The 22,558-nt window shown below is 48.4% G+C and overlaps 1 protein-coding gene across 1 annotated transcript in view; it reads right to left on the bottom strand.

The window, feature by feature from the left end:
- The window catches only part of Slc25a37 (solute carrier family 25 member 37), a 38,637-nt gene extending 18,887 nt beyond the window's left edge, over positions 1-19,750 (bottom strand). The window contains exon 1 of the mRNA XM_051195451.1: positions 19,400-19,750. Coding sequence (XP_051051408.1) covers positions 19,400-19,609 — 210 coding nt within the window. The 5' untranslated portion in view covers positions 19,610-19,750. The remainder of the gene's footprint in view (positions 1-19,399) is intronic.
- Positions 19,751-22,558: the final 2,808 nt, after the last annotated feature.

Raw genomic sequence — 22,558 nt, 5'->3', positions numbered from 1 at the left:
AGCCGCAAACAAAAGTGCTCCAGGAAGCTAGCTCACCTGGCCTCCTGGCTCACCTTTACTGGGTACTAAAATTCCAGCCCAGGACTGGAGAGGGTCCTTGAGTACCAAGACACCCTGAGACCGCTGTGTAGTCTGTTATGACCAAGCTCCTCTCAATGTCGAGCCTTGCTCAATACCTTCTGGAGTGTGGGAAAGTGTGACAGACAGGGAGAGTCTTGGTCAGCTGCAGGACTGAGCATGGGGGGGGGGGCTCCCTCCTCTGCCCATGCCCCCTGTGGCCCTGGAAAACCTGGGCAGCCCCACAGCCCACAGGATGCAGGAGCTCTGGCCCCTGCGGTTCTCTAGGAGTGTACACCGGGTACAAATCTGACACGGTGCGACTCAGTCAAACAGATGGTCCTCCAAAATGCTCTGGGAATCAGGAGACCCAAATTCCTGTGCTGCTCAGCCACCACAGGGGCTCTGAACAATAGTATCACCTCTCTGGGAGCCCACCAGCACAGAAGCTTGACAGGAGGGTTCCTAGTGCTTTTGTTCACCATCTAGTACAACTACAAACAGGCTGGATGAACAAGTGGGGCTAACACTGTCTCTAAGGAGACATTCACAAAGGTGCAACATTGTGTAAGAGTGTTTAGTGGAAGGAGGTAAGCCTCTGACACTGACTTACATTGATTGGATTTACTTGCAGCTTTAAAATACCTGTATTTAAAAAAAAAAAAAAAAAAACTAACCCATTCTGGGCAGGCATGGTGGTGCACACCTAAACTGCCAGCACTGGGCAGGAAGCATATACCCTCAAGGTCAGCCAGAGCTATAGGGAGACACTTTCAGAAAAAGAACCAAAAGTATAGAGTCGCTAGAAACCAGGAAAAAGCCAAACCTTTGTTGCACTTGTCTTAGGTTCTAGTGCTGTGGAGAGACACCATGACCAAAGCAACTTCTAAGAAGAAACATTTAAGTGGGGGCTTGCTTATAGGCTCAGGGTAGATAGATCATCATGGGAGGGCACGGTGCTGGAGCAGTACCTGAAACCTCACATCTTATCCTCAAGATAGAGGTGGAGACAGAGACTGGACCTGATGAGGGCCTTTGACACCTCAAATCCCACCCTCGGTGACACACCTCTTCCACAACAGGGCCACATCTCCTAATCTTCCCCAAACGGTTCCACCAAGTGGAGACCTAACGCTCAAATACATGGGCCTACGGGAGCCATTCTCATTCAAACTTATTATTGGTAGGGATGTTAAAAGGACACCCACGCAGTTCTTCTAAAAGTTAAATGCAGAATTTCCAAGGACCCAGCGATTCCACTTGTGGGGATACACCTAGGAAAACTGAGAGCAGAGTCTCAAGGTTTTTGAATGGGTAGAAAGAGTCCGGTTGTCCATCACAGGCAAAGATAATGTGTGCTTAACCATATGATGAAATAAATAGCCTAAAGAGGGTGAAAAGTCTGACATATGCTCCATTTGTGGATGAACCTGGAAGACTATGCTGACTGAATAAGCCAATTGCAAATGGATAGGTATAACATGATTCTGGTTACATTGGGCACTTAAAGGAATGGCATTCAAAGAGCAGGGAGCAGGATAAAGGCTTCTAGGGCCTGGGAGGTGGGGGAATAGGAGCTTATTATTTAAGGGTTTTTAGATGAAAAGATGCCTGAGTCTGGCTACAGCACAAAGGAGAAGTATTCAACACCACTGAAGAGTATGCATGAAAAAGGCCAAGAGATGGCTCAGTCGGTAAAGTGCTTGTCAAACAAGCCTGAGAACCCCAAATTCAGTCTCCAGAACCTATGCAGAAGCCAGGCACAGAGAAACACTGGAGGTGTAGATAAGAGGATCTCCCAGGAGCCCTCTGGACTGCCAGCCTAGCAGTTTCAGGTAAAAAGAGACCCTTTCTCAAAGGTCAAGATCAGGGGCTGGAGAGATGGCTCAGCAGTTAGGAGCACTGGCTGTTCTTGAAGAAGACCGGCATTCAGTTCCCAGGATCCGCACAGTGGCTTACATTTATCTGTCACTCCAGTTCCAGGATAGCCAATGCCCTCTTCTGAACTCTGTGGGCACCAGGCACACATGTGGTGTATAGACATGCATGCAGACAAAACAATCAAACATTTAATATATATTATTTATACATACACACAAAATAAATCAATGTAATTTTAAACTTTAAAAAAAAAATGGCAGCTCCTGGGGAAAACATTTAAGGTTGAACTTTGACCTTCCCACACATGCACCCCACACATGAACACATACACACAGAGAGGGAGAGGTTTTTAAAAGACCAAAAAACACATTTTATTGGAGTTCTTTCTTTTGTAAAGAATCTCCCCTTTACCCTATGTTTTAAGATGGAGTTCTTTTTTTATTTTGTAAAGAATCTCCCATTTACCCTATGTTTTAAACATCTAGTACTTTTTAAAACTTACAACTGCTGGCAAGAACATTCTAGGACGCCCTTTGGATTGTCTACTTAGAGGTGCTTTCAGTGTCTCGCCCTTGGGATGTGGCTCTACATGTGAGCAGCATGTTATGTACCACTCTCTTGAGGAGGAAGCTGATATTCAAAGCACCCCCTCCTCCAATTTTTAGAAATCTATCTGTGTAGATTATAATTGATAAAAAAAAATAATAATGGACTGGGTTTGCGTTCTCCCCTTTAAAACATAATAGTGGAATTGAAATCATATAGTGAAAGAATGCCACACCCTCCCAGAAGATAATTAAAGAAACACGCTAGAGGAAGGATTCAGGGGAAACTCCTCTAGTATATCACTCTCCATCCTAGTATTCCCACAGGCCTGTTATGGCCATGTTCTATACTGTTGTAAGAGTTTAATTGGCCATAGTTTTTGTTTTAGCGAGTTATGTAAAATGCCGTAAATTATGTATATGTGAAAAAAGTAACTTAACAAGAAAACTATACCCAAAGTTGTTTTGTATATTTAAATGCTTTGCTTTATTTTTTGTAAAGTACAATGTAACGTGCTCCTACATTTGTGTAATCTTATTGACCAGATGTTTAAAATTATTTCAAATACACCATTAAAACAATTATTTTATGATTAAAAAACAACAAAAAAACACATTTTATGTATACATATTCTCAATTTCAAAAAGATTTAACCTACAGTTTGCTCCAAGGATGTATCTCAAGATACACCCTCCAGGCCTGCCCTCCAGGAGCTAGCCTTTATCCATGGGTCCAGCCAGAGACTCTACAGTGTCGGCAGCCCCACCCCATCCTCCCCATCCCACCCCACCCCACACCCAGAGCACTATCAGTTGCCCAGGAGGGTATGGAGGAAGCATCTGAAAGGCCAAGTCCAAAGACTCTTAGGCCTCTGAAAAGAAAGACAAAATGCTTAGGCCACAAAACCTGAGTCCTGCTCCTTCTGTAGGCCAACCTGGCTGGATGACACAGCACCTTTTCCCTGGCATGTGCCAGCCGCTTGCCACCCTGAAAGACACCCTCCCAGAACACATCTCAGCTGTAGGCACCAAGGAATTGACAAGAACCAGCTGTGTGCTTGTGTGAGCCACCAGATGGGTGATAAGGCTGGTGGCCCTAAGACACAGCCCTTGGCGTTGATACCAAGCAAGGGAGGGAGCCCAGAATCCAGTGGTTGTAGCTCAGCTGAAACCCACAAGGGACTGGGAGACAGGCACCCCACTGCACGCCTCCAAATTGGGTGCAGTCCTGCCAGCTTCTACAAGGCCGGCTTCCACACCCTTCACAGAGCCCAGTGATTAGCCCATTAGACAGGAGGAAAGCAGCATTCACAGCAATCCTGTCGCCAGGCTTCGATTGCGCATTCCTCTACTTATAATTATAGCAGGTGATGCATCTGTGTGGCTGTCTCCTGAGAGAATTATCCACTGTTGTTCACTGCGCCTCACTAAAACATTTTAACAATGGCCAAGGGAGTCGGGCCAACCGGGTTTCATCCACATACACAAAGCAGGGCCTTATGCCCACCCAGACTGTCTACTACAAATACAAATCAGTGTGCATCCAGAGTCTAGGGCACAATACACTGGAAAGTGGCCAAGGCTGTGAGCACCAACAAAGCCAAGCCCCAGAGTTCAGGGGGTGCTAGAGGTCCAAGATTTGGGAATAAATTTCGGAGGCCAGAATTGGCACAAACTCTACTATTAAATTATCTCTACAGCACAGGATACATGAGCAATCAGGCCAGCCATGGCTACCTGGACCGGTGTCCTTACTTCATGTACCTTCTACCTGTTATCCAAAAAGGTGACACCAGGTAGGAAACCCTACACATGACATCTAAAGTCCTCAGGAAAGGACACCCAAAGGGTCAATCAGAAGATTCGGGTTTCAGCCTCTGGGGCTTGCTTGTTAAACTGAAGCTGTGTGACATGTACAATTTATTCCTGACACTTTGGAGTTAGATAGAGTTAAGTTTTCTCTAGATGCAAAAAAGACAGAAAGCTTCCACCATGGGTGAGAGCGGAGGCTAACTAAAACCTTCTCCCGGAAAAGAAGGAACGAGGGTGTGTGACTTAAACAGAAGCTGCCCCAGGGGTGACAGACGAGGGGCTAAGGGTGAGAGTGAGTCCAGGCGGCAGAGGTCTCCGCTGGGGGCAGTGCCAGCACGGTTGGTGGAGTTCTGGCCTTTGAGATATTTATGATCTAGTAGGTGGAGAAAAGGAAAGTCCCAAATCCCTCAAATAATTTCCAAACTCTGGATGCCCTAAATAGGTGGTGCTGTGAGAGCAGATGCAGGGGACCTAATTTAGATTTTGGAGTGGTGTCAATGTGGACACCAAGGCTGAAGACGGTGAAGTTGGTGATGTGTAGGAGAAAGAGAGTTGCTGTGGCTCAGAAGACGGCTCAGCTGTTGGTAAAGTCCTTGGCAAAAGACCTGAGTCAGATGTCCAGAATCCACATTTTAAAAAAGCCAGGCATAGTAGTCCACTCTTGCAATCCCAGCCCTGGGGAAGGGGAGATCTGGGGCTAACTTGCCAGATAGCCTAGTGAGAGTCTGTCTCAAAATGGCAAGGTAACGCTAGGCCTGGTGGCACAGGCCTTCAATCCCAGCACTCATGATGTAGAGACAGGCAGGCCTCTGTGAGTTCCAGGGCAGCCTGGGCTACATATGAGACCCTGACTCAAAAAGAGCAACACCACCAAGGCTGGGGAAGGTGAAGCCAGTGATGCGTATGAAACAGTGGACAGTACCCGAGGAATAATGGCTAAGCATTGTCCTCTGGCCTCTATAAACACACGTGTGCGAGAGCGCATGCGCGCGCGTAAATACACAGGCAGGAAAGAGAAGAAAGTTGCCTGAGCACATGGGACTGTGGAATGGGAATGTGGATGAGTGACTAAACCTGCTACGTGTGGGGAGATGAGCCTAGGAGCACAGCACAAGGACAGAGAGCCTGAGCTGAACCCCAAACACGAGAATAGGACGGTTATACTCTGCGCTGTGTTTCTGTTTGGTTCTGACCTTGGCCTTGAATTCAGAGAAGGAAAGAAATCGAGTGAATGGTAAGAGATGGTTCTTTGCTGTGAAATCCCCAAAATGTGTAGCCGCTACCCCCTCACACCACCCCCAGAGGGGTAATACTATGGTGGGGACCTTGAGCTCATCCACTTTGCCATTCCTATACTGTTCCCCCGAAATGCCCAGCGCAACCCCATCTGTGCTGCTGGCAGCACTGGGTGACCTTCGATCATGCCAGGTGACCCCTGGATGACTCAGCTTCTGATGAACTTGTGAAAGGTCTCCAGCAGGCAAGAGTCAGAGTACTATAAACAGAGCCCTCCAGAAACATCTGGGACATTCTCCTCTAGGTTCCAGGGCGGGGCTGGAGTCACTCAACATTCTGGAGCTGCCTGAATGAAGAAGGGTCTGCACTCTTGAAGAGCTGCTGATGATTTCAAGTCAACAAAATAAACTATTATTTTGAAGCGGGCACTTTGGAATTTGGGGACAAGGCAGGCCCCAGAAACGGGACATGAGCAGTTGGCTCCTCTCCCAGAATGCACTGCAAGCAATCCTCCCTCTCAGCTTTCTTCTCAAGGCAGAACTGCGCTGGCTGGAAGTCTACATTAATGTTCAAGTCTAAACAGACACCTACAAGTCACACTGTCCCGAGGAACAGAGAGGCCATGAGTTTGAGTCACACTTGCTGTGCAGTCACAATATCCCCCCTGGTCACCTTGCACTACAAGTAAACATGGCAGCTTCATTTCTCCTCCTTAGGGTCACTGCCTGCATGATGGATGGATGGAAGGAAGGAAGGAAGGAAGGAGGGAGGAAGGGAGGAAGGAAGGAGGGAGGGAGGGGGAGGGAGGGGGAGGGAGGGAGGAAGGAGGAAGGAAGGAGGGAGGGAGGGAAGGAAGGAAGGAAGGAGAGAGGGAGGAGGGAGGGAGAGAGGAAAGGAGGGAGGGAGGGAGGGAGGGAGAGAGGGGGAAGGGAGGGAGGGAGGGAGGAAGGAAGGAAGGAAGGAAGGAAGGAAGGAAGGAAGGAAGGAAGGAAATCACTCCCCTGTGCCTCCTGGTCCCTGCTCTTTGGCTGCTCTGAGATCAGACATCTGTTCTCAATTGTGCAGCAGCTTCTGGGGACAGTCTATCTTTGCAGCAACTTTTGATTTCTAGGGTCTGAAAGAGAATTTCAGAAACTTTCTTAGGATGTCATCGTCATAAAATACGAAGAGCAGGGTCTGGGACTTGTCACCATATTGACATGGGCCTGCTCACAAGCCTGAAAGAGGAGCCCTACATTTGAGGGTCATCAGAGCCCACCACTACCTATAGTCATGGTGCTAAGCACCCCATAATAAGGCATACTGCATTTTCAACTTCTCTGACACCAATCCAAAACTTGAAAGAGTCTGTCAGAAGTAAACAAGTAGCTAAGAGTTAATCCAACTCCCAGATTGTGAGGGTTGCCCTGTTTATAATTAAAGGCCATTTCCCATCTGACATCTTCAAACTCTAAGATGCATTTGTCAATCTTCAATAATTCTGGAAGTGAGTTCCTTGAACCCTTCTCCCTTCCTGGCCATGCACAAGTGCTCAAGATGTTTCTGGAAAAGCTCTGAGATCAAAGGAGGGAAAAACCAGTTTGATGTACAGCTTCATTAAGGAAGGTGCTCAGGAAAAGTGGCACCACAGGCAAAGTGCCTGCCGCACAAGTACGAGTTCAGATCCCCAGAACCTTATGGAAATGCTGAACAGATCTGGTGGCCCAAACTGGCTGGCTAGCCAGTAAGTTCTGGCGGGAGGGGAGGGCCCAACCGTGAAACCCTGCCTCAATATATCAATATATAAAGACAGTAACTAAGAAAGATACCTGACATCAAGCTCAAGCCTCCATTAAAAACACACTTGGATCTGACATACACACATGTGCCCATACACGTGCAAGCATGCATACGTACACATGCATACCACAGACATGTACAGGAAGGGGTGAGGGAGAGAGAGAGAGAGACTCCCTTCTTACACTTGGATACTTTCTTGGGCTCTACTTCAATCAGACTGAAGCTTTTTCTTGTATTGTTTCTTCTGAGTAACTACCTAGCCCTGGCTAGACACAGAAAACAACCAGAGCGACCAGAAAACAAACTGAGTCGCCACGGTCTCCCGTGCCGGGGAACTCCACAGCAACACGGGGTGTGGTCAGTACGTCCATGCACATGTTGCTGGATTTGCCTCTAGGAGAAATGGGACTCAGTTTCCATCATGTGCACGTTTTGGGTGACCCCTCTCTAACCCAAGATTGGACAGCAGGAGCAGAGAGCCCTTGTGCACTGGACTGACTCACCCAGCTACAGAAGGAGCACCAACAGGAAAGTATGCCCAGCCACACCTTCAACCTTCCCAGAGGACAAGGAACCACATATGAGTTTCTGCCTCGGACAAGCCCCAGGCTCCTAGGCTCCTCTGGAAAGTACCCCTGCATCTTTACTGTCTCCTCTCGAGCTTTTCTCTTCCCCTTACCTGAGGCAGTAAGGGTCACTTTCGCAAACCCCTAAATTGCCTGGCCTTTTCTGCTTTCATTAATTCAGGCCCAGTTTGAAAAGCAATGCTTCCAACCCAGCAGTCTTTCCCTCTTCCTACCTCTGTTTTCTCCTCCCCCTGCTCCGGCAGTCAATGTTCTCAGCCCTGGGACAGGCTGGTCTCCACAAGCCACCACAAAGTCCCCAAGAGGGACCCCTGAACACCAAAGTGTTCTCACCAAGGATCAGGACCCAGTCCACGAAGCAGATCACTGGAAGATCCCAAGGATGAGCTGGTGTCTAGGAGACCTGTTCTAATGTATCAGACCGAGACACATTCATCTCTGTTCTAACACCCACAACTTCTTCAGGCCTGGACACATGCTGAGATACAACGGAACCAGCACTGCGCCTCACAAACCCCTTCCTTCCCTTTGAGGTTCAGGGTCCCTGAGAATGGTCCATCTCCCTTCCAGGAATTGATGTAATATGCATCTGTCCTCTCGGGTATCACACCCCACAGCGTGAGGCATCCATCTCAAATATGAGTACAGTAGCTTGATGGTAGCCAGGGCATAAAGCATCTTCACAGAGGCCCTGAAATCTTCCCAGGAGGCGCATTACCATCAATTAGAAAGGCAATGGAGACTACAAGAGCAACCGAACCCAGAGATGGTGACTATGGGAATCCACCTCTCCCTTCCTCATTGAGATGCACCCAGCTCACTTGCACACCCACACACAGGACAGACAGAAGACAGACAGACAGACAGACACACACACACACACACACCCCAGCAGCAGCACCAGCAGCAGTAGCATCCTTTTGGACACAATTCCTTGAAACTAATCATCTACCAGTTATCCAGCACTTTTCATCCAGGTACCAGATACCCTGGAGATGCCCTTAACCACCTTGCCACATCCTGACGGAACGCACCCTGCACTCAGGCTATGACTGAGTCAGAGGCTGTGAGGGCAAATCTTGTGTCCCACAATGCATCACTCATCCCTACCTTCAGTTCCTGATGCCAAGGACCAGCAAAAAGAAAAATGAAGAAAGGGAGGCCAGGAGACCCTGAGACAATGACAGCTATTTCTACACAGATTAGGAAGCACAGAAATCAAAACAGATGAGCCAGATGATCCAGGGTTATCCCTGCCCAAGACACTCCCAGATTCATTTGTCCAGTGTTCCAGAAGACAGACTCTCAAAATCAGAATGAGGATGTGCAATGGTAAATCCATACATAGAGAGCCCCTAAGCAACAGCCCCCTACATCCTGATGGTCACCTCCTCTCCCCTTGTGCCCCAGGTGAAGTCAGCAGCAGGCAGACAGCTGAGGACTCAACGAGGTAAGAGGTCTCAGCCCAAGACCACAGCCACAGGTAATCCCACTGTCTTACATGAACTCAGGGCTAGCTAGCTTTACCCCTTTCTTTCCCTAAGAGCCCAGTTTAACAATAAATAACATAGTGGAGCAGCCTGCACAGAGTTTTAAAGCTGTGCTCCCAGGCTAAGGAGGTGGCTCAGTGAAAAGTCACTTGTCACACAAGTGAGAACCTGAGTTTTAATCCCCAGATCCCACATAAAGGCAGGCACAGTACTGTCCATAATCTTGAAGTTTCTATTGCAAGATGAGGGGTGGGGACAGGACAACCTCTGGAAGCTTCAGGGCGTGCACAGTGAACAAGAGAACAGACATTGTCTCAACAAGTGGGGGATAAGGATCAGCACCCCAAGTTGTCCTCTGACCTCTGATGCCACAACACCAACACCCAAGCTAGGACAGAAGGAGAGAAGGAGGGAAGGAGGAAAAAGGAAGAAGGTGGGAGAAGGAGGGGGAGGGAGGGGGAGGGAGGGAGGGAGGGAGGGACAGAAAAAACTGTCTTCTAAGCTTGGTAGGGTAATACATACTCTCAGCACTTTGGGAAGCTTAAGCGGCAGGAAGATTAAGAGTCAGGGGCCAGCCTTTGCTACAATGGTGAAAACCCATTTCAAATAAGGAAGAGAGAGAGAGAGAGAGAGAGAGAGAGAGAGAGAGAGAGAGAGAGAGAGAGAAACCCTTGGGCACCTGACAAAACTGGCTGCATCATCTTCTAAGATGCACGTGGACCAAATGGAAAACAGGCCAAGCATGGCCACTCTTCGCAATTTCAGATGAGAAGCCTGCAGCTCTTGCAGACAACGGAATTCTAACACAGCTCAGAGAAATTACTTTCCCAACATTGAAGCTGGTTAATGGCAAGACCAAGAATTAAATACTTAAGGCTGTCCCTGGTTTGATGGTTTCAACCCGAGCATAAGCGGGACATGCACACCCCTCTTCTGAGAGAGACCCTGCCCACAAGTACACCTCAGAAGGACCCTTCCCGGCCATCCCAGGGAGTAAAAGCCATCAACACACAGAAATGCAGGGTCAGGGGCTTCCTCCAGCCACAGCGTGCACCATCTACTATGTGGACAAGCAGACCACAGGGTTCTGGAACTAGGCTCTGCCCAGCCATGTCTCATGGATCCAGGGAGCTCATCAGACACAGGAAGTGCCATGGGCAACAGAGGCTAAACTTGACCATCAGTGGATAGACATTTCCTAAACCTATTATGCAACTGCTGCCTCAAGCAAGCTGGGATTTCTCCCAATTTCAACACATTTTATTTTCTCTGCAAGGACGACACCAGTTTAAGGCTGTGGCCTCTGAGTAACTAAGGTACAGCACCCTGGGCTGTCTGGGATTACAAGCATGGTGGGGGCATATTTTCAAAGGCACCTCTGTGAGCTAGTGTGAGCTTCTAGAATGACTAAAGGTTGCAAGGTAGTAGCAATCTAGGCTGACCATCACTGTCTCTATTCATCAGTGTCCCCAAAGGCCAGGCAACACTGCTCTAAACTCCAGACCTTCAAAAAGCAGCAGCTTAGCCACCCCAGAACCTGACAACTCCCACCTCATCCTTCTAGTCCAAGTGAAAGTACTTCCTTTGGGTTACTGGGTATGAAATGCAGGAAGACAGGGCTACTTCTCACCTCCCCCCACGATCTGGCACCATGAAAACCAGCCAGATGACTCATGCATGTCAGGGAGCCAATCTTACCCATACAGCAGGATCTCAGCTTGACTATCATAAATACTATGGGCAGCCCCGGCACAGAACCTTCCCAATTGAAAACTGCGGTGCCTAGAATCCTGGTCATGTCGTCTCACCAGATGTGACACACAAGAGACGTTTTCTCAAGACATAAACCAGGTGCAGAAATGGAAGGTGAGGCAGGGAAACCACGTGTTATTTCAGAGGAGGAAAACGACAGCCAGGAAGACAGGAGGCCAGTGCTTCGGGGTCCACAGGGTCCAGGTGAAAAGTTTAGGATGGACTTGTTTATTTTAGACAACAGGGCTGGCTCTGATCTGCAGAAATGCCATGGAGAAGCCATTGGATGGAATAGGTCACCCAAGGAAGGCGAAAGATGACTACCTCACACACACAGTTTACTGAGAGCCTCACCAGGCAGGGGGCGGAGCATACACTGTCGCTTTTTCTTCTTTTTCTTTCAGTAACCTCACAAGAGTATCGGGGTTAACAATGTTCCCCAGTCTGGAGGGAAGGGACCTGAGCTGATAAGAGGTTAAGTCATGTGCCTCAGGGATAGAGTCAAGACTCAGTCCTGTGGTATCTGAGCGGTTCAGGAACATCACACCTCCCTGCCACTTCCCCCAGAGCAGTGATTCTCAACCTGTGGGCTGACAGACCCTTTCACAGGGGTTGCATATCAAATATCCTGCATATCAGATAGTTACATTATGATTCATAACAGTAGCAAAATTACAGTTGTGAGGGAGCAACAGAATTATTTTATGGTTGGGGGTCACCGCAACGTGAGGAACTGTATGAAAAGGGTCACAGCATCAGGAAGGTTGAGAACAGCTGCTCTGTGAACAAGAGACACTTGTTCCCTTACAATGGCGGTTGGAAAGCAAGACAGCTGGAAGGGCACGGACTAGAAGATGAGTCCGTCTGCGGTCCCAGTTTTCCTGTAAGCTAGGAAGAGACGTATCCTGTGGTAGTGAGGAAAGCAGAGGCAGTGGTGGTCAGAAGCAGCTGATGGGGCTTGGAAGGACAAACCCAGAGCTCAGGGCCCACAGGGAGCCAATGGAGGCAGTGTTGAACCACCCAGCAGGCGGAGCAGCTCTCCAGAACTAAGTGCAAAGAACCAAAGGGAAAGAAATTGAGGGCTTGACAGCAGCTGCAATAATAGACCAAAGAAGACCACAGATGATGAGGCAGGAAGGTTCTGGGTCAGAACGAGGACCCATGAAGGTGAAAGCCAGTGATCTCCAGAGTGTGAAGAATGGGAGAGTGGGACTAGGGAGACAGCTTAGCTGGCAAAGCATTTGCCTTGCAAATGTGAGAACCTGAATTTGATCCCAAGAGCCCACACCTTTAATCCCAGAACTCAGGAGGCAGAGGCAGGCTGATCTCTGTAAATTAGAGGCTGGTTTGACCTTTCCTGGACCTGGGTTCCAGGAAAGGCAGAACTACACACTGAGATCTTGTCTCAATCAATCAATCAATCAATAAATAAATAAATAAATAAATAAATGGGGTTAGGAGGGAGAGAAAGAGAGAGGAATGAGAGAGAGCATGTGCGAACACACAAGCTAGATGTAGTTGTCTATTTGTAATCCCAGAGCTGGGAAGACAAGAGGCAGGCCAATCCCTGGGGTCTAGCTGAATCAGCACATGCAGATACATGCACTTTTGTCCAAATCCTTGGAGAAGGAACAGTGACTACAGCCACATTCCTGAAGGGGAGAAGGAAGAAGCAGGTTCATTCCTGGAGAACATTCCCCTTTCATCGATTCTGCCCTGAGCATCGTAAGGATGTCACCCTCTGGCTAGAGAAGACAGCCATGTCTTCTTTCTACAAGTGGGAAACTAGCCCAGAGAGGCTAAGATAGTATTTCAAGATTACACAAGTGAGAACTGGGGCCCATTGCCAGGAAAAATCAGTGAAAGGTCCCACACGTCCCCGACATTAGGAACAGAGACAGGCTTCTATGAGGACAGGAGGTAGCAGCATTCAGTGACAAGGGAAGATGGCAACCAGACATTCCCACAGGATCCGGTGAACAGATGAGGGAGAAGCAATCAACGGGAAGTGACGCCAGAAAAGAGAAAGCAAGATGGAAATTATGGCTCCCCCTCCAGAGATAAGGAACTCAGGACTCAGAAGACCCAAGGTCTTTGCCTCAGCCGTGTAAACCACACACTGGGCTCTGAACTCCAAGGACAGAAAAGGTCAGTTTAAGGTGAGACTTGGGAGTTCAAGACCAGGAAATAGCAAGGCCAACCCACAGGACTGCAGTGCTGTGTCCCTGGGCAGCACCTATGGGGCCCCAGACTGCTTCAGATTACGAACAGCAATGCCCCCAAAAGGGAAGACTGAGATGGGAGGGGGGGAAAGAGTGGGAAGCAGTGGGGTTCCAGAGAGGCTCCCCTACTGGCTCAATGAGGGGAGAGGGAGGGGCAAGGGGGAGCAGCAGATAACTCATCCAGTGATTGAGGGAAGGCAGTCATCGGCAAACAAAAGGCAAAAGTCCAGTCAGCCTAGTAGAGCACACCTGTAATCTCAGCACTCAAAGGCAGGATTAACAGAGGATCGGAATCCTATGGGTTCCGTGGGCAATGTACACTCATGTGCACATACTTACACAGGAATACACACACACACACACACACACACAGAGCCCAAGGCAAAGCAAAGTGAAATTAGAGGCCTGAGGTAGGTTACTGCAAAAGAGACAAAAAGGCTCTCCCAAGAGGAGGTGTTGTAATTTAAGAAAAGCAGTGCACTGAGAGAAAGGCGCCATTCAACGGGGTTCAAGCAGAGGAGTTTTTTATTAGGGAAAGGGAAAGGGAAGGGGAGAGATCAGCCTCCTGAGGCAGGAGCAGCAGGGGAGAGGAAAAAGAAAAGAGAGGGAGAGAGGGAAAGAGAGAAGGGAACAGAGAGAGGGAGAGAGAGGATGGGAGGTGGGCAGAGCCCTTTTAAAAGGGAACATAGTGAATATGCACAGAGGGTGTTCTCAGTGGCTGCAGCTGAGGATGTATCCTGTCAGAACCCCAAGGACAGGCCAGTACAGATGCCTGAATATGAACAGTGGTCAAGATTTAGCCAATAAAAACCAGCAAAACGTTTAGAGAGCACACCCCTCAAGCCCTGAACAAGTTAACACACACACACACACACACACACACACACACACACACACACACACACACACAAAACTCTAAATGCACGTTAGGCAAGATGCTTGGCGATGCAACTTCCATCCCCTGATGGAGGAGGGAGAGAACTGACTTCACAAAGTTGTTTCCTGACCGACACATGTGCACCCTGCCATGGCCATGCCCACATTCATACATCATACTCATGCACAGTAATAAAAAATAAAAAACTTTAAAACCTCAAATGCCACTCCATATTAAAAAGCTAAAGTGGCCAGGAGTTGGCCAATCCTATGTCAACTTGACACAAGCTAGAGTTATCTGAAGGGAGGGAACGAACCTCAATTGAGAAAAATGCCTCCATAATATCCAGCTGTAAGGCATTTTCTTAATAAGTAATTGATGGGGGAGGGCCCAGCCCATGGTGGGTGGTGCCATCGCAGGGCTGGTGGTCCTGGGTTAAATAAGAAAGCAGGTTGAGCAAGCCAGTAAGCAGCACCCCTCCATGGCCTCTGCATCAGCTCCTGCCTTCAGGTTCCTGCCTTCAGGTTCCTGCCCTGTTTGAGTTCCTGTCCTGACTTCCTTCGATGATAAACAGTGCTGTAGAAATGTAAGCCAAATAAACCTTTCCTCCCCAACTTTCTTTGGCCAGGGTGTTCCGTCACAGGCATGGTGGCACACAACTTTAATCCCAGGACTCAGGAAGCAGTCAAGCTGATCTCTATGGATTTTAGGCCAGCCTGATCTATACAATTTGAGTCCCAGGTTAGGCAGGGTTACATAGCGAGAGACTCTATCTATATAAATTAACCAACTAAAGTTAATGTATCAGTTTTTTTTTTTAAATAATTTAAAACTAAGTAATTTATTTTCTTTTTAATGCTGAGTCCCCTCCACTACTCACTATTGTTCTGGGTACTATCCTTCAACCTTTGTGCCCCACCCAGCCTGTCCCCCCCATTACTGGGCAAGGGAAATGAATGTGTAGGGGTCAACTTTGCAATGGAATGCAGACAGGAGAGAGATGGTCATCAGCGTGCAATGGGGTGTCATGAAAAGAAGGGAAGAACCCTTTTCTTTGACTCCATGTCTGCTTATAACCCACCTGTCCAAATGTGCCTCTCAGTGAAGGGCAGGGAAGGGAAGACACAGGTAGAGAGGAGAAACACTATCATTTTGCTCCAGGGAGCAGAGTAAGTTGGGACTTCATGGCCTCTTGAGGTTGAACTGGTATCACCTGTCCTACACTTTGTTCTAAAGCATGAGGAAGTGGGATGGGGGCTCTGGCAGCTGCTAGCACTCTCTGCCAGTCAACCAGAAAAACTCAAGGACTGTGGGATGTCCCAGAAGGCAGGCCAGGTGGTGGCCATGCCAAGGCCATCCCCACAAGACAGCCAGGAGGGCACCTGAGGAGCTGCTCCCACTCGTGGAGGACGAAGGGCTCGCACAGGAAGAGTTAGAGCAGTGCTTTCCTGACAGGCCACTCAAGAGGGGCTATGAAAGGTCAGCGGAAGGTCCCCCAGTTCACTTCTTTCCTGTTTGCTTTCTTCCCTGTGCTTACCAAGCTGACTTGCGTGGTCTCTGCCTAATCTGGATGGAATTTCCTCCTCCACCCACCTGGCATGTACCCTACAGTCTTGAGCTCTTCTGACCGTGGTCTCTTGAATCCACCTCACAGACCAGTCTAAGTCACCATACCACTTGCCACCAGTTAAAGGCTCCTGCCAAGCCCAGATTAGAGAGCAGCCACGTTTAGACAAGAGCCTGCAGACACCCAGGCATCCTAGATCCCTGACTTGGTATCCCTCTGCTGGTTGCTACAATCATGGTGGCACTCAGAGGCCCCACCTGTCTGGCTCTCCTTACATGAAGCATTAGCATTTACCTTAGGTTGTGAAGACTAAGGGGAAAAAGGCTGGAAAAATTGATACAGGTCTCACCAATAGGAACTTAAATAACCGCAGGCTATTGCTGTTGGGGACTCAGAAATTGTGGACCATCAGACTCTATGAGGCTCATACTTTGTTTGGAAATGGAGTTTGGCTAGGTAACTCAGACTAGCCTTGAACTCACTATGAACTTGGGCTAACCTCAAATTCTCCATCCTCCTGTCTCAGCTTCCAAATGCTAGGAACCAATGCATGTACTATCTGGTCTGGCCAGAAGTGCTTTTTCAATCTCCAGAGAACATGACCCAAACAGAACTTCAACAGCTTTTCTTCCTACCAAAGCCATAACTGCTTATATACAATACTGCCACCAATCAATCGGTCTTTCAAATGTTCAGGCCTCTAGTGGATCAAAACCCACAGTTTGAAAAACACTGGACAATAAAGTGGCATTGGGAGGTGACAGAATCCCATGAAAAAGCAACTTCAGCATTAGAACAATAAACATCCATAAGTCCTCTTACTATACTTAAGATCACAAAGCCAAGGAGCTCAGCATACTTAGAGCTCACAACTCACACATCCTAGCACATTTGAAAAAGCAGGCTGACTCAACACTCACATTTAACAATGACAAGGTCAAATCGAAAAAAGTTGAATGTCTTTTCAAGAATCAAAGAAAACCTTTTTTTTCTTCCCAAGATGATTTACAGGCATTTGGTTTCAGTTATAATAATTAACATGAAAGGACAAGAGGTGTACCGCAGAAAGGGTTATGGGTTAAAGGTGAAGGGAGTGCCCGTTTTCCCCACAACAAAACGGAGGCACACTGAGGCAGAGAGCAAGTGAGCTGAAGGGCTGCCAGCCCAACCCAGGTCTCCTGACTCAATTACTCAGTCTTCATCATACAAAATATTTAAGAGGGACGCAGCTTCGGTCTTCTCCACATGAAATGTTCCCATGACTGGGGCATGATTGTGTCCCTGCCACCTCAGGCTAAGCCACTGTGGTGAGCTGGGTAAACTCTGGCTCCCCCACTGCCTAGCTGAAGTCACACAGTTTGCCCGGTGTAACTTTCTCTGTGCTTCTTTGTCTTTACTGAAAACCAGAGAAACAAACAGAGAGACAGGGACACAGAGATAGAGACAGAGATAGAGAGACAAGAAAAAGAGAGAAAAAGAAAGAAAAGACAGAAAGAAATCCTTGCTACCCAAAGAAAGTTGCAGGGGAATACAAAAGGAACTTCACACCCAAGCCTGTGAATCTGAGAACTGCAGAGCCCAAGGGTCACTAACCAAAGAAAGGAACAAAATCTCAGACCTAAAAAACAAAATTGCTGACTGGTAACAAAAAGCTTCATTTTGTAAGCAAGCCCCATAAAGTGAATACTTGGGACAATCAAGATAGCTACATTAACTCACACAAGCATACACATGCTCACTTACAAACACATATGCTCTCACACACTCACATAAATTCACACACGGTATCTCTCTCTCCCTCACTTTCTCTCTCTCTCTCTCTCTCTCTCTCTCTCTCTCTCTCTCTCTCTCTCTCTCTCTCTCTCTCTCTCCATACCCTACGTTTGTCCATCCGCAGATGGGAACACTTTGGAAAAGAATAAGCACACAGGGAACAGCAAGGGAGAACTAAACATGAGGCCTATTACTTACACAGAGGAGACAAATGCCTTGATTGACAAATAAACCAAATGGCATCAACAATTGTTTCTAACCTTCAAAGGGCGGTAAAGTGATCCTTGAACCAGAATTCATGGTGAAGAGGTACCAGGCCTCACAGATGGAAGGGTTCCTTTGATGGAATGCCATCTCCAGGTCTACGGGTCTGTTCAAATTAACAAATCCTAACTTTCCCCTGACTCTAACCAAGACACATTATACTGCAGAAATGTCACTACATTTGATCTGTTCTTTCCTATACTAATGCCATGGTCCCTGACATAGAATGTATCCAGGGTCTTTCTGAGGTGATTTAAAAAGCTAAGACAAGTTTCCCTCAAGCATTCCTCAACAGTGGCAGGCAGTGAGGACTGCCTGATTCCCCTCTAGCGCAGTATAGGGACAGAAATGATGACTCAGGTCTGGCGGGACCTGAAGAAGACAGGCCTTGCCTTATCTGGTGTCTGTTCTCACTGGACTTGGCTTGTCCAGTCACTGACTGGCAGCTCTAAGAAAACCCAAATATCCACACCTGCGCAGGTGGGGCCCACATCAGCAATAAGGTACAATTTTGTGTGCTCGTGTACCTGGTCCCAAGCCTTAAACAACTGCCACTTAGTGAGGCCCCCAAGTTCCCCAGAGCATACTGGAGCAGCCCAGACTCAGGGCTAAGACTCAGAGCAAGCTCCTCTGCTCCCCTCCCTTGTGCCTCAGTTTATTTATATGTTAACTCCCAGGGATGCTCCCCACGTGTTAGATGAGTTCCACCTCTAAAAGTCGGTACAGGTATTACTTCCTGTATCTCTCACGGGGCCTCTCCAGTTCCAATACAGGCAGCTCTCGGTCTAAGAATCTCAACTGTTCAAGCAGACTCTTGACAGAAGCGCATGTGAAATTAACCTGGAGGAAGTAACCAGGTCAAACTGGAAGCCTATTACACAACCCACAGCCGTATAATACCAGTTTGCAGGTCCACTTCGCAGCAAACAAAATACAGCAAACGACCCCGTAGGTCCCACTGCCTCCCAGTAGAACAGTAGAATTGGGTGGGGAGGCGTCACATGGTGTATCGCCAATCCAGTATCCCCCCTCCAACCCCCTGAGAGCTGTCCTGAGCCTGGGGGTATGCGATGGCTCATCCCTAGTCCCTAAACTACCCCAGCGCAGCAGGGACGCGCCTGGGCCAGAGGGCGCGCAAGGAAGGGGGGGGGGGTACGTTTCTCCGAGGAGCGAGCAGCGAGCGCTTCCCTGCCTCAGGCTCGCTCCGAAGGCGCGCACGTGTAGTGCCCGCGCGGTGGAAGGCTCAAAGCCACAGCCACCGCCGTGCGCGGAGTGCTTATCACTTTGTCCACGGCGACCTCGGCGTGGACCTAAGTGCGGGGCTCCCCGGAAGGATCTGGAACTCTCCCCCAAGGCATCTCTGAAGGAGCATCACGGCTTGTTTCCAGGAGCCAGGGCTGCACGCGCCGGATCCGGGAGAGACTCCTGGCCTGTCGCCGCACCCCGAGGGACCAGCAGCTCAGCTTTGCGGCGCTGCCCTGGGGCTGGCACTGCGCGGGATGCAAACGCGCGCGCGCTGCTACGGCTGCTCTCCCGGCTCCTTCCCCCCCCCCCCCTCACCTTCACGGAGTCCAACGGATACATGACTGAGTGCTCCAGAATCCCAGCTATCGCTCCCGCTGTCATGTGGGTGGACACTGAGGCGCTGGTCGGTAGGTTCTCGTAGTCCTCCGACCCAGCGTCCTTGCTGCCGCAGCCGCCATCGCGGCAGTCCCCATCCATCCTCCGGCCCGCAGCCTGGCTGCCCACTCCGCCGCTGTGGAGCTCCATCCGCAGCCCCGCGGGGCGCGGGAGGCGGCAGGAGGTGGGCAGAAGGGGGAGGGGGAGGAAAACTTCACTTCTTAAAGTAGGAACCTCCTCCCCCGGGTTGCGGCGGCTGACGCCATGGCGGGCTGGGGTGGAGCCGAGCGGCCCGGAGCACCAATGGCTGGAGAAGAAGAGGCCAGCAGCGGCCGCGCTATTGGTGCGCCCGGCAGTGGGCACCCTCCTCCCTGTGTGACGTCGCAGCTCGCTGCACATTTCCAAGCAACCGGATGGGGGCGAGAGCCGATGTTGGGGTGTCCCGGGAAGTTGTGCTACCTAGGGGTTAGTGACTCTCTGCAAGGGACAGTTATGTCTCTGGGGAGAGTCAGCCCAGAACTGCAAAATAAAGGGCAGGGGCTGCCCCAGGAACCGGTGGTCTTGAGACACTGGTCACTAGTTTTAGCATTCCTAAGGCTGGGAATCTGGTAGAAGGAGAGGACAGTAACTGGGAATGTAAATTATGAAACGTGATGGGCAGATGTTGGAGTCTAAGGAATGGTGTGTTCTAGAATCAAGGGCACACCTGGATATCAGTGGGAGCACCTCTTGAGCCCCACTAAGGCACATTCCATGGAGTGAACAGTTAACACTAAATGTTTCTAGTCAGTTTTGCTTGGAGAGAGCTTCATTGATTGGGAAGTGTTTCTCAATTCTCTGAAAATAATGAAGTGCTAAGTGTGTTCCTTATTCTTTTGAAGATCCAAGTCCACCCTATCCTGGATTGACCAAGACAACAGTACCCTTCGTTAAGCAGCTCCCTGGGTCATTTTCTTTGGGTTTGTAAGGTTCTTAGCTGATGTTACAGCATGAGTGCACAAGTGCCTGAATAAAGCTTTGCAACAAAGTCTGCCAGTCTTTTTAAGACTGTTCTTTTAAAGCCACCCCTGCAGGCTCCTTCATTGAATTGGAGCCCAGGATGCTTTGCTATTTTAATAATACCTTGCTCCATCTGAGGTTAAGAGTAGAAATCAAAAAGCAGAGGTCTGCTTCAGGAAGGCTTCATCCTTACATTCAAGAGGACATATTCCAGGGCTGAGGGTTGATCTGAAGAGCCTGGGCCTCCCTCACTTATCTAGAGAAAACTTTTGAGCAGCAAGACTGGGCAATGAGATATGCAAGGGTGGGGGAGACCCTGTAGATACTGGACCTGCCAAGCTTCAGGTCAACCATTAGCAAGCAGCTCTCAGGAACCTGAGATTCAATAATGGGCACACCAAAAGAGGACAACAAAAGTATCAAGGCCAAGTCACCATTTTCCAGTCCTGGGTAGCTGTCCTAGTAGCTTCCAGGTGAGTCCTAAGACTATGAAAGCAGTTACTGTTTAATAAAGGTGACAGAAATATGGCTCAACTTTGGACAACAGTAGTGTTTAAGAACTGTTGGTCAGAAGTTATTGACACAATATGTATCCCAGCAATCAAGAGTGTGAAGCGAGGGGAATTGCCACTAGTTTGAGGCCAGATTGTGCTATATGGTAAGTTCCTGATCAGCCTGAGATCAATGTGAGACCCTGTCACATACAAAAATGGATTTCTTCAGCCAATATATTTGAACCCCCTGTCCCACTTCTGGATTTGAGACATGAAGGCCTGAGACACATATAAAGTTTTTGAAAGCATTTGTAGAAGCTATCTAAACATTCAGTAGGAGGGGAAATGAAGAAGTGATCATGTGTATTAGTGAAATATTACACAGCCCCTAAAAACCATGGCTCTCTTAGGCAATCACAAAGGAAATGATTCAGATACTGTTGGGTAAAAAAAAAAAAAAAAAAGCAAAGCACAATTCTGTGGCCATTACACTCACAAAATGTCTGTGCACAGAAATAAAAGCAAAATGATTAGTGAATCTTGTTTCTCAGATTTCAGTTAATGTTATTTCTATGATTTAAAAATAAAAGGATCCGTATACCACCCAATGAATGGGAGATGAGAAACTTTGAAATTTGCAACAGCAGCATTGGTGGAAGGAATTCAACTTATCAGTGACTAAGAATATTCTTTGGCATTTTTTTTAATTAAATGAGATTCTTGCAAATGTGAATATGACTATAATCCTCAGAGTCAGAAGATTTTAAATTTTTCTTTAAAAATTCAGTACTGCTCCACGAATTGGGCAAAGGCCTAGAGATTGAAATAAGAGACAAGACAGAGGGCCATTCATTCAACAGCAATGTCACAATGCCTAATGCCGTTTATCGGGATGGAGTGGGCTTATATACTGACTCACAGCATAGTGGAAAACAACAGGCTTAGCTCCTCCCCAGCAGATGTGTGTCAGCAAAACAGATGAGTAGCAGCAACAACTCTGGGGAGTAAATGGTCAACAGCTTCAGGCTTGTTCAAGGTGCCTGGGGGGGGGTCCATGCAGGGCCCTACACTGTGCAGCTCTTGCTTCTCATCAAAGAAGTTTCTATTTGAAACTAATGGAGACCTTTACAGAAAACCACAGCTTGTCAAATTGCAAAGAACAACCAACATGAGGTATCCAACCCCACCTGACATATCCACAACACAACCCCTATACCTAACACTCACAAAACATGGAGGTAGAGGGACAGAAAGATTTTAAGAACCAGAGGACCAAGACATCTGCTGGGGGAGAGTTGTTTTTTAGATTCTGTTTTGTTGTTTGGTTGGTTTTGGTTTTTCCAGACAGGGTTTCTCTGTGTAGTCCTGGCTGTCCTGGAACTCATTCTATAGATCAGGCTGGCCTTGAACTCAAGAGATCCACCTGCCTCTGTCTCCCAAATTCTGGGATCAAAGGCGTACACCACCACCTCCTGGCAACAGTGTCTTTTATAAGACGGGAAAGTGACACCCAGGAAACTGCAACAATAGGGTTGCCTAAACAAGACCTGAAAAATGACACCACCTGTTGACAACATGGATGGGGGAGTTCTCCCAAGGCACCACC

The sequence above is a fragment of the Phodopus roborovskii genome, unplaced genomic scaffold (assembly GCF_943737965.1).
Source record: "Phodopus roborovskii unplaced genomic scaffold, PHOROB, whole genome shotgun sequence".
NCBI classification, from domain to species: Eukaryota; Metazoa; Chordata; class Mammalia; order Rodentia; family Cricetidae; genus Phodopus; species Phodopus roborovskii.
The sequence above is the reverse complement of the archived record's forward strand: the minus strand, read 5'-3'. Positions and strand labels throughout refer to the sequence as shown.